Source organism: Cynara cardunculus, assembly GCF_001531365.2.
Source record: "Cynara cardunculus var. scolymus isolate 2C chromosome LG 17, CcrdV1, whole genome shotgun sequence".
NCBI classification, from domain to species: domain Eukaryota; kingdom Viridiplantae; phylum Streptophyta; class Magnoliopsida; order Asterales; family Asteraceae; genus Cynara; species Cynara cardunculus.
Window position 1 is genome coordinate 3780052 of NC_037544.1, and position 13232 is coordinate 3793283.

A 13232-nucleotide genomic window follows, 5' to 3' on the forward strand; every position below is an offset into this window, starting at 1 on the left:
ATATAGGGTTGGGTTCACGTGAGACCAGCCTGTTTTCGTGAGACCCGTGAGACCAACATTTTACACGTAAACTTCACAGCAAAAACACTGTGAAGGTTTAAAAAAATCAAACCTTCACAGCAAAAACACTGTGAAGGTTTTAAAAAAGTCACCTTCACAACATTTTTGCTGTGAAGTTTACGTGTAAAATACTGGTCTCACGGGTCTCACGAAAACAGGCTGGTCTCACATGATCCCAAGTCTATATATATATATATATATATAATTATTACCATTTTGCGATATTGTTTTCAATCGATATTTATATGTAACTTTTTTTTTTAAGAAATTAAGAAAACATATAGTTAATTGGTTGAAAATCAGATCAAAATATTAGATAGATCAAATTCAGTTTAATAGATTACCATCAGTTATATCCAATCGATGAAACTAATCTACTACTAATAATCAGATTGGATCGGATCAAAAAATAGAAAATCCAATAAATAACTGTATAGAGATTGGACTACTTAGATTTATTAGATTTTAATTAATTAACACCTCTATCTACTTATAAAATAATTTCGTTTTTCCTATTTACAATATTATTTCATTTTAACTTTTGATTTGGTTCCCATTTTTATAAAAAAATTCAATAAATTATATATATATATATATATATATATATATTAGAAGAGTACTCGTGCAATGTAGCGAGACACATCTCGATTTTAATGTTCTATTTTATTATTTGTCTTTGTCTATGTTATCGTACGATTTTATGTGTTTTTAAGAAAACAATAATGATTTTATTTTTGAATAAAATATAAATTTGAAGATGTAATAAAATTTTGAAAAACACTATATCAATAATGTTGATATAAATTAACTATTTAAAAGTTCTCATTTTTTATGTAATTTTTTAATTTATTTTTTCTTAATATAATATAATTTAAATTTAATAATAAAATAATTTATTTTTGGTTTAATAATATAAAATTTTACAAAGATAATAATTAAGTATTCTGTTATAACTCGATAATTATTCTAATTATATTTTAGATTTTTATATTTAAAATCTGATGTTTATCATGTATTTGATTATGTTCATCTGCAGTTAGTTACACAAATTTAGATATGGAGCTTTAATAAGTTGTACTTATGCACAATCTACCTGTAATATTGAGTTTAAGTAACATGGATCAATAAATAAGTATTTTATGCATAAAAAGTGGTTTTAAAAGTTTTTGTCAAATGCTTTATAATATAGTATAGATTAATTTGACAATTAAATCAAATAAATAAGGAAACTAGAAGATAAAATGGAAAATAAATATTTCATAGATTTATTTTATTCGATTGCCATTAAAACTTTAAAATAAGCATATTGACGGGCCAAAATATTCGAGCCTTTTTGTATATGCTTATTAACTTTTTAGATTTTATTTATTTCAAAAATAAATTAGATTTAAAAATCATCTATTTTATTAAAATAAGATCATGATCCATTCTTAAAAAAACAAATGGACGGTGTTGATTTGACCTTTATGGATTAATGATGTTATTACTGTATACTTTTACTGCTCAGATACACAACTATACCAAAATCAGTGTTTAGATAGAGTTCCACATGGATTTACGTCTCAAACTATTGTTTTTTATGTTAAGAAATCAATATGTATCAGTTAAGCATCGAGACTTACCCGCATTCATCTAACACGCCCTTTACATGCACATCATACATCAAATGCATTCATATCAATACAGTTATATGCGTTACTAGCTTATGATCCCAAAGCATCCAAACGTCCCATGGTGCATCCATTTGTTCTGTTATAATCATAGGTATCTGGACCTATTTATGCGTACCTCGACTAATCAGATAAGACCCTGAGTTTAAACCCAATCAGATCTCAAATGACCCTGATGAGATTTGAATTAGTGAACAGTGACCAATGAAAATTAAATCCAACATCTGGAAAATCGAGCACCAATGAGGATCGAAGATTATACATCCACTAGTTCTGGACGTGCTATATCTTTCTACACATAACGTAACTCTATGCCTTTTCTTGCTTTAGCACTATAGATCAGTTACCAAATCTTCCTATCGTCGGCATAACCATAAAATACCTATAAGCATGCAAGGAACCGTTTACCAAACACTTACTCGGGTAAGCGTTCAGGGACGAACTCAGAATTTTTTTTTCAAACGGTGGCACCATTTGGCTATAAGAAAAAAACTATAGCGAAAAAATTTCAAATAGTGGCACTGGTTGACCATAAGAAACAAATATACGGATTTTTTTTTTCTAATTGGTGACACTATTTGACTAAGAAAATGACGCTAACAATATTTGAATTTGGGTCTTGAGTGGAATAAAAACCTTACAAATCAACTCTACCAAATAAAACTTGTTCTCATCGTAGTTTTAAAATACATACGATGGCACACAACAGATTAATACTGTTCCACATTTCACAAACCTAATTTTTTTACCCTTCGACGGAGAAATAATACGGTGGCACATGCCACCATAACCACCATGGTAGGTCCGCCCATGTAAGCGCTTACCACGTCACAAATCTTACCGGATGGGTAAGGACCAACAATCTTACCTGGTAATAACGAGACAAAGACCAATAATCTTACCCGGTAAGTGAGAGCGACGACTCTTACCATGGTAAATGATTATCGGGTAAATTGTTGCATACAATGCTGTTTTAATGGACTAAAAATCTTACCCGATAAATAATTGATAGTGTTAGATTTTATCGGTACTGCATAATTGTAGCCCTAGATGAGTATGCAAGGAACTTGATATGTACTACAATCATAATTTCTATATGATAATTATATTAAAAGTAAAAAAAAAAATTAGTTAATAACGAATTCAGACTTTTTAATATTAAAAAAGGGATATTAATAAATAATAATTTAATTATAAATATTCTTAAGTTACATTTTTTTGAGGATATGCATGTGCGTATCATGAATCATTTGAAAAGGAGATTACTTTTTATTAATAAAAAAACATATTATATTCTAGGGACCATTGCACATTAAACCATCTTCCGAACCCTATAAATATGCTGCTCCGGTGCTCTCTGTCGCATTCTATAACTGCCGTAGACCGGAAATACTCCTGGAATATTCTTCTTCTTCTCCATGTTTTCTCTCTCTAGATCTTCTCTCTGTGATTCTCATACCATGAAAGTGGACCAAGAAGTCAAACAAGAAGGTGGTGATAAGTGCAGAGCCATCAAGTTCGTTGAACCGCTTCCCAAGCTCTCAGCAATGGTTACCGGAAAGGTGGATGCTAACGGCGATGAGCTATATCCTCCTGTTAACTTCTCCATGGTCGATTATGGCATCTACCGTTCCGGTTTCCCGGAGTCTGCCAACTTTGCGTACCTTAAAGCCCTAGGCCTCCGCTCTATCGTGTAAGTCAGTCATTATTTACTCGTAAACCTGATTGACTACCGGATAACGTCATAATTGCAAACTGAAGAGGTTATGACTTCTGATCTTTGATTTTTGGATCAATACGTACATGTGCGTTGGAGGAGAAATCATGTATCGTTGGTTATGAGCTTTCGCATCACATTTATATGTTAAAACGATTTTTAAAGTTTCGAGGGTTTTATGTTCTAGATATCTGTGTCCTGAAGCATATCCGGAGCATAACTTGGAGTTTTTGAAGTCTAATCGGATTCAGTTGCTTCAGTTTGGTATTGAAGGCACTAAGGTACGGATTGCGATCCAGTAATTGCTATATATAATGTTACTTTTATTTACTTGATCTGAAGATTAACTGAGAATTCCAAGTTCTCTATGATGATAAGTTTTTTGTATTAGATCATATGATATCGAGCTGGAGTTATGAGATTCGTTGAGATCTGATGGTTATCTTATCATGATTACTTTCTTATTCTTCTACTGGTCATTCGCGTTTCAATTATTCCGCGGATCGATTTGAAATATTCTCCTTCGATTCATCATCTATACTGTTGAAGGCTCAAAATCCTGTGATTCTACCTTCGTTTATCAAACACGAGAATTATGTTCCTTAAAAACACGATATATTATATTATTATATGCTTATAAATTCGACCCTCAAGATGAATTGAATAATAATAAATAGGCTAATTTTGTAATTACCATATATGCTGCTAGTAGAGTAACTATACGTTGTATGTCTAAACACTTCTTCTCTTTAGACTTCAGGCCCACTTTCGAAGTTCCATAAATCGATATTAATTGTGATGCTGGAGTGTAGCCACTGATTTGTCTTACAAATTAAAGTATGTCCATTTAATTTTGATATGAAATAAGACAGTTTTTCATAAAATTGTAGTGTCAATTCATGAATCAAATTGGTAATGCTGAATCAGCCTCTTTAACACTTTCTGAAATATATATACTTAATTAATGAAAAAGGTAAGCATTCTAGTAACGTATTAACCAAAAAATACATATATTAGTCACAAGAGGATGTCTCTGTTACAACTTTACCAAATACCAACAGAGAACCTCCATCATGTTGTAGCTATTAATATGTTTTGGATCACTGAACACAAATGGGTAATAAATCAAGGGGAAGTTTATTAAATCATAAAATGCCATGTGATTTTCTGATATAAGGGTAAGCAATGAGTTGCAAATTAGATAGGATTCTGAATGTTTTGCATCCTCTGCTTTGTGAATCAAACCAAGCTGTATGATTTTGAAAAGCATGCATAAAGCAAATATGGTTTTCTTATTTCTGCTATATATGCAACAATTACGTTATTGGACTTTCCACTAAGTAGATTATAATTGATGCAAGTATCTTTCCTAATGATTGGGATAGAAAGTCATATAATAGTAACATAGTTGGTTCTTCTTTTGTTCTGTCATGTGCTATGGTTAAAGTTTCAAAACTTGCTGTCTCCATCATTTTGAAAGACAAGCTCCATATTAGGTTATCAGGATGCTATTTTGTCTCAGCAGACCGAAATATGTAAAGTTGCTTGGGACTTGAGGGTTATAGTGGTTGAATAAAAGATAATTTTTTTTACATGGCTACTATTCTGTTAGAATTCTAGTGAATTAGGAGTGAGCATAAGATCCTAACTAGATTTACTTGAAATCTTGAATTGGTCAATGTGTTGCTACTTAATTGTTTAATGCATGCACATCAATGCGACCAGAAAGTATTTGGTATATGGCATATTGTCTGAATATGTGATGTTTAAGACTAGTGGATGTTGCATGACTCCAACTACATCACTAAGTTCATTTTCTTATATATATATATATATATATATACATATATATTTATTTATTTATCTTAGTATGTGTTCATTCTATTATCATTTGAACTGCTTTGTTGTTGTTTGTAGGATAGGACTTGATATTGTAACCGAGTTGTGATTTAATTGTTATTGGTTCTCAAGTCCTATATTATTTTGTTATTTCCAAACTCCTAGTTTCCTATCGATGTTGGTCCCAGTTTATGTAAGCTCTCATATCCTTTGCGGTTGTACACCTTGAAACATGTGTATCCCCTACATGTTATGTAATATGTTCTTGAAATTGTTATGTAGTGATTTGCTAAGAACTGAATGTTTTGAATAATTGAACATCACTAGTTTCGTACTTGTTCATGACTTCATTGACATGCTGGAGACAAGTGTATGGATCGTGTTAATCGTCAAACATGGCAAGTTTATCAAGCCACACGAGATTACTTGATGTTGTTTCAAAGATATAACATGCAACTGCATCTTATTGGATTATATAACTCATTTGCATCAAGCTTTATTACTTCTGCTCCTGCTATGCAAGCAAACCTAATAGACTTACAAAGCTCTAGTTTAGAGTATATGTTGTTTGAAATGTTTTTCTTTAAGCAAATAGTCATTCAAACATTATTCTGTATCTTCAGTATATTTCATGGCATTATCATGCAGGAACCTTTTGTTGATATTCCTGAGGATACCATTCGAGAAGCATTAAAAGTTGTCCTTGGTATACATCTATTCTTATCATGGTATTTCTTCATGGGGTTTAGATGGCAAACTAATTTGGATTTTTCTTATTCTTCTATCTGTTCTCTGCAGATGTAAGAAATCATCCTTTGTTGATTCATTGCAAAAGAGGGAAGGTATGTCTCTTACTGCCATATTTGATTCTTTTCTGTCCCATCACCTATTCTTGGTTTCATCTTTAACAACAATATTCGTTGTTGCCCTTGCTTCAGCATCGAACTGGTTGTCTTGTGGGATGCTTAAGAAAAATGCAGAGATGGAGTCTACTTTCTATTTTTGATGAATACCAGAGGTTTGCAGCTGCCAAAGCCAGAGTCTCAGACCAGAGGTTTATGGAATTGTTTGATGCCTCTAGCTTGAAGAGGTAAAACCTATTCTGAGGAGCTACATGTCCTTTGGCTAGTGGCTATTTGGGTCAGAATAAACTGGAATAGGCGATGATTTCCGCGAATATATTTAGCATTCAGGATGATGTTTGCCGTTCATTGAGGATTACACAAATAGATTTTTCTTACTGTTAGGACTATGAGTTCTCTCTGCTCCCATTGCTATCCACTAGTTGATTCTATCATTTGCTAAGATGTTTAATCATTTGTAACCTATTGAAAGGAGCCAACGTAACTTAATAAAAAAAATATTTTTAGATAGATATGTTCTTCCATATGTATAGACCATCAATGCAAATGCAGAAATGATATTTTTCGTCATCAGTAGTCTTGGGGATCTTCATCTGATTCCCTATTCTTCTTGTTGACCTCAAGCACTTGTGATTCAAGAAAGCATGTAGGGATTCATGAGCTTGATTTTGATGAACTTTTATGTTTCTAGGTCGTTGTTGAGCAATTATATGACTATATTACTGAATTATGTGTCTTATGTATTTAAGAACGCTTTTGCAATCAGAGAGGCCTAACTCTGTGATTCTCCTCTATTTTGAAAGAGAACAAAAAATAACAATTATGGGAGTCATTGTAACTATTCATTGATTGAATTTCTATAAAATAGCTATATATATATATATGATTCTCTATCCTTCCTTGGTTATTAGTTTAATACACATCCTCCTAAACCATATTACACGGGTTCCATATGGGCCTAGTGACTCTTTTTGTTCTCTCTCTCTCTCTGGTTGCTAGCATAACTTCAGCAATGTTGGACATCTGTGTTAGAATATGTGGAACCACATTAGAATACTTTCCATAAGAGCCCTTGAGGAGAGAAGGGTTGTTCAAACATATATTGATGAGAAATGGTCCAAGTCTAGCCAATGTGGGACTCCAACATGCCCCCTCCAATGGAGGCTAGATGGACGCAAATTGTCCGAGAGTGTTGAAACCCTAGACCGGTACACCTTGCCTCTGATACTATGTGAGAATATGTGGATCCCCATTATTCTTCTCCAAAAAAGGCCTGGAAGAGAGAAGGGAGGTTCCGACACATATTAAGAAGAAATGGTCCAAGTCTAGCTGATGTGGGACTCCAACAATTTGCAACATACATGCATGCTGATTTCCATTGTCAATTTTAATTTGCAAGCAGACAGATGAAACTTGTATAGAAGTAACAAGGATCTGTCTAATAGTGCATTGCATGGGTTCCATTTTGGTTGTGTGCCTTCTTTATGTTTTTCTCTTCTACAAGTAGGATTAGCAAGCAAATTAGTAGATTACTTGTAGTGAACGGTGAGTGGATTGAGTTCAAATCTATATCGCAAGATAACAAAACCAGCATCATTGGGAATAAAGCACACTCCTGCTTCATTATAGCAGAGTCCCAAATAAAAGTTAGGCTTCACTAACAAGTCCAAGAATAAATCAGAACCTGGATCTCCCTCATCGTGGAAGGCCTTCAAAGTACGATATACCAAGTGAGAGTCAAAGACCTCTTTTTCCTCCTAATTAGACGATATATTTACCATCGTCTATTAGTAATCAGACGGTACTGTATTTCTCCCTTTCACACACTTTTCACTACCCGGGGGTCTTCACAGAAACAACTACTTTACTCTTTTGGGTAGAGGTCACATCTAAGTACACCCCCCATATACTGTTTGGTTTATTAGTAATCTGAAACCATGCAGAGGTATTTTAATACTTTTGTGCCGACTATCAATATGAGGAACCCTTCTTGATGCAATTTAACATAGCCTTCAAGCTTGTATACCTTTTCTTTCGCACCAAGTGTAAGTTGTTCAGTTCACGAGACAACATTCAAGTTTTTGTACTCGAGAAGAACTGAAATGTGGCTCACCATGTGTAGAAGGAAAATATTTCTTTCCTGGACCATGTTAATCATGTATTTCCATGAACATGCATATATGAAATTAGGTACTGAACTGATGGTTCTCATTGTGAGATTGTGAGAATATGTGGAACCTCATTAGATTGTTCTCCAAAAGAGCCCTTGAGGAAAGGAGGTTTCAACATATATTGAGAAGAAATGGTCCAAGTCTAGCTGTTGTGAGACTCCAACACATCCCCCTCTAATTGAGGTTGGACGGGTACAAATTGTCCTGGAGTGTTGAATCCCTAGAGTAGTAGACATTGGCTCTGATACCATATGAGAATATGTGGAGTCCCATTAGATTACTCTTCAAAAGAGCCCTTAGGAGAGAAGGGAGGTTATGTTTATTCCACATTTCCCCTTTAAAATCCTCGTAGTTACCGTTAAATTTGGACCTAATATACCTGCTTTGCAACGAATGATTGGTTACCATACCTAGTATATTCAAATCCTTAGATTATCGACATCCTTAAGAAAGTATATGGTTTCTTATTCATTAGTACATGCAAGTTGTAAGAATCTTATGTTTAATATGTATAAAAGGTTTCAATGTTGTTTATCCTGTATGTTGCTAAATAGTATACCCTCCAACCCATGGCTAGAGTTCATTTACATTGGAAACTAAAACCTCTTACTTTCCGAAATGCAAAAGTGACATTGGTGGTTTCTTTTTATTATGCTAAAGTTCGCTGCATAGATGCAACCAATATCCATGCAACTCTGTCTTCTTTTGGTTTCTAAAGACCTTTTACTTTATAAATGTGCATAATTATACCTGCTTTTCGTTGTGGACCTTATGCCCTTTATTAATTGTAGAATTGCTAATGACTTCCTTGCAAGATTCTCTTCTATTTAATTCCTCTTGCAGAAAGCAATGGCGGCAGAGCGTATATACGGTGGGGATTATTGCTTTTGTTAATGGAAGTTTATCAAATATATATTTCATGATATAAGTAATGAGAACTTTATGGTCTGCTGATAGTGCTCCTTGTGCATGTTACCTTTTCTTTTGTGAGTGCTTGCAGTTCTCCTTCTGAAGGGGGTCCTGTTGCACTCTGAAGCAAGAGAAATGATTTGATCACTAAAAAGGTCCTTCTGCCTATTCCTTTTTACTTTCTTAGTGAAGCCACTCCACCTAACAAATTACAATGCTGAGGTAGAGTACTAGAGTTCAAATTAGGATCAAGTTTTTTTTTAAATCTATGACCTTCGGACAATTTTGAGAATGTCGCTGCTTAACAGAAGAATGCCTCTTCCATATAGAAGAATGCCTTGAAAGTTATGAGAAGGTCAGGGATTTAAAAAATAGTTGTCAGGAGGTCATTAAGCTAAATAACCCGTTTAAACAATTGCCTACAAAGCAAAGTTGAACTTGATATATCAAGTTGAACACTAAAGGTTCCTTCTATGATCTTGAAATTTCTTATTTATGTCTTCAAGTTTGCTCTCACTGAATACTTGTTCTTTTAGAAGATCTTTATTCTGTTGTTAATTTTAAGCCAAGATAAAACACAATTCTATTGGCAGGTCTTTCTAGTTTCTATTTTTCTTGGTTCTATACTTTCCCACTTGGCTATAAATAGGCCAAATTATGATGTTCTAAGATGGTAACAAGACTAAGTTGGACGGGTGCTTTGGTTGAATGACCTTACGATTTTCTTTTAGATCCATGACCTGACAGGTTTTAGAATGCCACAACTTAAAAGAAGAATGTCACTTCGGTATACCAGAACACAACCAAACTTATTGGAAGGCTATGTTGTGAAATAAATTTTCATTTAAGATCAATAGCCCAAATAGTCCAAGTTGAACAACTTTCATGCTTGACCCAAATCATAACTTTATAGCTTCTCATAACTTTGATGATTATAACCTACAAATTCTCAGTGACAACATGTTGTTCTGTTCAGGTCCTTCGGTCTTCAATGACTTTCTGACAAGTTTTTTAAAGAAAAAATCCATGACCTTCTGACAGGTTTGAGAATGCCACTATTTATCAAAAGAATGCCACTTCCATACACAAGAATGTCTAATAAGCCTCTCAGTATGTCATGGATTTAAAATCCCTTGTTAGGAGGTCATTTAGCTAATAACCCTGTTATGTGATGAGAAAGTGATGTCTCCGACTAACCATCATCTAGTGACAATATGCTCTATGCCATCAATAATTCTCTTGTAACAATGCCTTTCTGTCTTCCTTTTTATGGGGTTTGGTTGGTGAGGACTAGAGAGAGGTGTGTTGTGCTCCCTGATTCTTTATTCTTGGTCTCCTGCCAAATTTGCAAGCAGGATCATTTTTGGAGATGATCTTTATAATGGTTTATGCGGATCCTTAACAAGTTTCACAGGTCCAAATTTTACTATAGATTCGCTAGTTATCTTTTGCCCTTTCGGTTATAATTAGTCTTTCGAAGATATATTATTATAATAGGGTTAGCCAAAGATATATTACTATAGATTCGCTATAGATTCGCTAGTTATCTTTTGCCCTTTCGGTTATAATTAGTCTTTCGAAGATATATTATCATAATAGGGTTAGCCAAAGATAAAATAGTATTGTAAATGTGAAGGAGCAGGTAGACAATTGCACACCAGATACTATTTTATTTCAAAAAATTAATTGAACATTAGTACAACACTCTTTTGTCATTATTCTATATGTAGTAAGCACACTTTTCTATGGTAGAAGATAACTGGCTAAAATTATAAAAACATATTTCTATAGATTGCTGACACCCCTTAAAGATATGAAAAATAGAAAAAAGTATATAAATTTCTATTCTTTCAAACATAATATATCTAAGCTGTTGCCACAGGACCCAAACTGACATTGGCTTCCACTGCTTTCATGGCTTCAAACCTTGGCTCCTTTGCCTGAAACTTCAAGCCTGCATACAGTTTCATGTAATCATCAAATACAAATTTTGGGTAAGATTGTTCTTTCTCTATTGGCTCCTTCTCCAACAATGCTGGTGCTGGATATATCACAGCATCATTTCCTGGATTGTAGAAAGATGCAATTGACATTCTTGTTCCATCGGTTTGAGCAATAACTCTGTGCATCACACTCTTGTACCTTCCATTGGTAATCACCTGCAAATTCGATATGTAAAACATTCAGGTTTTCATTTTAAAGAATCTTTCAAAATTACCTTCCATGAGTTTGATTAGAATCCTATTTTTTTATGGTGACCATGGGTGTCTCTACCAGCACCTTGACTAATCCCATGGAGCCCTGAATATAACAACTAGGAAATCCTTGTGGCCCCGAAGATAATAGCCAAGAAATCTCGGTGGCCCCAAAGATAATAGCAAATCTCGGTGCCCCCACAGATAACAGCCAAGAAAAATCCAAATGGCTCTGAAGATAAGAGCCAGGAAAATCCCGGGTGGCCCTGACATAGATTTTCTTAATATGGACAGGGTTGATGATTACCTCAATTTGGTCACCAAGGTTGATGACGATGGAATGGCGCATCGGTGGAACATCGATCCATTCACCGTCCTTGAGAAGCTGGAGACCGCTGACTGTGTCATCTTGGAACAGCAAAATAATGCCACCGGCATCGGTATGTGCTCTGAGACCCTTGATCAAATCAGGGGTGGGGCATGGTGGGTAGTTGCTAACTTTGGTTCCAAAATTCGGGCCCTTTGATCCATAGAAGGCTTTCTTCAGGTAACCTTTCTCCAATCCAAGATTCTCACACAACAAATCCAAAAGCTCCTCAGCTAAATTTTCTAGTTTGCCAGCAAATTCCTTCATTAAAGTCCTGCACCATTATCCCACAAAAACATATAATTATTTCGTGTTCATATCATCATATATTCCTTATATAATATATTACGGTAACACCCATATAAACTTTTTTCTTGTTTACCTGTATTCATCCTCAAGATCAGGGATTTCAGAGATATTCGAGATCGGGAGATGGCGCAAGAAGAAAGTGCTCTCCCAATCCATATCGGTAACTTCCGCCTTAACACCTTCTAATGCTTTGGCTGCCACCATTTCTTTGAACCTTTGCTCCATACACTTCTTGTAGTGTTCCTTTGTCATTCTTTCCACTTTGTCCATTAACTCATGAGAAATCCCATGGTTCACCATCTAAACATACATAAAACATATAAACTGTTAAATCCACATGAATATGAATGCATATATGTATGTGTGTGTGTGTGTATATATATATATATATATATATATATGATAGTGTAATATACCTCAAAGAATCCCCAGTTTTCACAAGCATCATTAATCTTCTCCATGATAGCTCCTCTCTCTCCACCATTCAGCTTCTCCATGTTGATCAAAGGGAAGTTTGCCATCTCTGCTTCTTTCTTTCTTTCTTTCTTCAACTCTTTTGCTATGTGTGTTGTGTGTTTGTGAAGTGGTTTTTGATGTTGAATGCAGAGAGTTGGTGGTCTCTATTTATAGGAAATTGAAGGCACTAAAGACAAACTGAACATGTAGCAGGAAACTTCCTATAACCAAGATGCCAATATTGAGGTAAGAAAAGTAAGCTTGACTTATATGGGCCCTAAATTGTGTTTAATTTTAGCACATTTATACTGATTGTAGATTTCTTGAAAAGTTTAGATATCCAAGTCAATATAGAGTCTTGAGGCATTTATTTTTCAAGTCTGGGTAGGCATATTTGCGGACCCACTTTGGCATCTAGATAGTAAATTAAGGTTGCTAAAAGAGACTAAATTTTAGACATGGATTGCTATGAAAACGATATAAGAAGTTGCCTCCTTCCTGCTAACTAGCGATTTTTAGAATCTTTATCTTGCTTTATTCATTTGTTTAAATTTTGATGACTATTACCTCTTTTTAGGATGCATATGAGAACTTTAGCAAGTTTAGGTTCCAATCCACTTGTTAGGGTATCTCCAATGAGTAACACCAAATCTAACATTAAATTTATAAAAATTGA

The 13232-nt window shown here is 34.3% G+C and overlaps 2 protein-coding genes across 2 annotated transcripts; one reads left to right on the forward strand and one right to left on the reverse strand.

Annotated features, from left to right (window-relative positions):
• Positions 1–3093: 3093 nt before the first annotated feature.
• On the forward strand, positions 3094–6657 carry LOC112500813 (tyrosine-protein phosphatase DSP1-like). Its single transcript, XM_025104399.1, has 5 exons — positions 3094–3423; positions 3635–3728; positions 5935–5992; positions 6085–6128; positions 6225–6657. The coding sequence occupies exons 1-5, from the start codon at positions 3149–3151 to the stop codon at positions 6378–6380; spliced, it is 627 nt and encodes a 208-aa protein (XP_024960167.1). The 5' UTR covers positions 3094–3148; the 3' UTR covers positions 6381–6657.
• Positions 6658–10872: 4215 nt separating this feature from the next.
• On the reverse strand, positions 10873–12897 carry LOC112500179 (1-aminocyclopropane-1-carboxylate oxidase). Its single transcript, XM_025103520.1, has 4 exons — positions 12517–12897; positions 12174–12400; positions 11732–12065; positions 10873–11388 (listed from the first exon to the last, which is right to left on the reverse strand). The coding sequence occupies exons 1-4, from the start codon at positions 12619–12621 to the stop codon at positions 11095–11097; spliced, it is 960 nt and encodes a 319-aa protein (XP_024959288.1). The 5' UTR covers positions 12622–12897; the 3' UTR covers positions 10873–11094.
• Positions 12898–13232: the final 335 nt, after the last annotated feature.

Excerpts from the sequence above, each read along its gene's own strand:
- LOC112500179 (XM_025103520.1), bottom strand. The coding sequence starts at position 12,621 with ATGGCAAACTTCCCTTTGATCAACATGGAGAAGCTGAATGGTGGAGAG. Across the intron at positions 12,401-12,516 it reads AAAACTGGGGATTCTTTGAG|ATGGTGAACCATGGGATTTC; the intron begins GTATATTACACT and ends ATGTATGTTTAG. Across the intron at positions 12,066-12,173 it reads GATCTTGAGGATGAATACAG|GACTTTAATGAAGGAATTTG; the intron begins GTAAACAAGAAA and ends ATAATGGTGCAG.
- LOC112500813 (XM_025104399.1), top strand. The coding sequence starts at position 3,149 with ATGTTTTCTCTCTCTAGATCTTCTCTCTGTGATTCTCATACCATGAAA. Across the intron at positions 3,424-3,634 it reads CTAGGCCTCCGCTCTATCGT|ATATCTGTGTCCTGAAGCAT; the intron begins GTAAGTCAGTCA and ends TTTATGTTCTAG. Across the intron at positions 3,729-5,934 it reads TTGGTATTGAAGGCACTAAG|GAACCTTTTGTTGATATTCC; the intron begins GTACGGATTGCG and ends ATTATCATGCAG.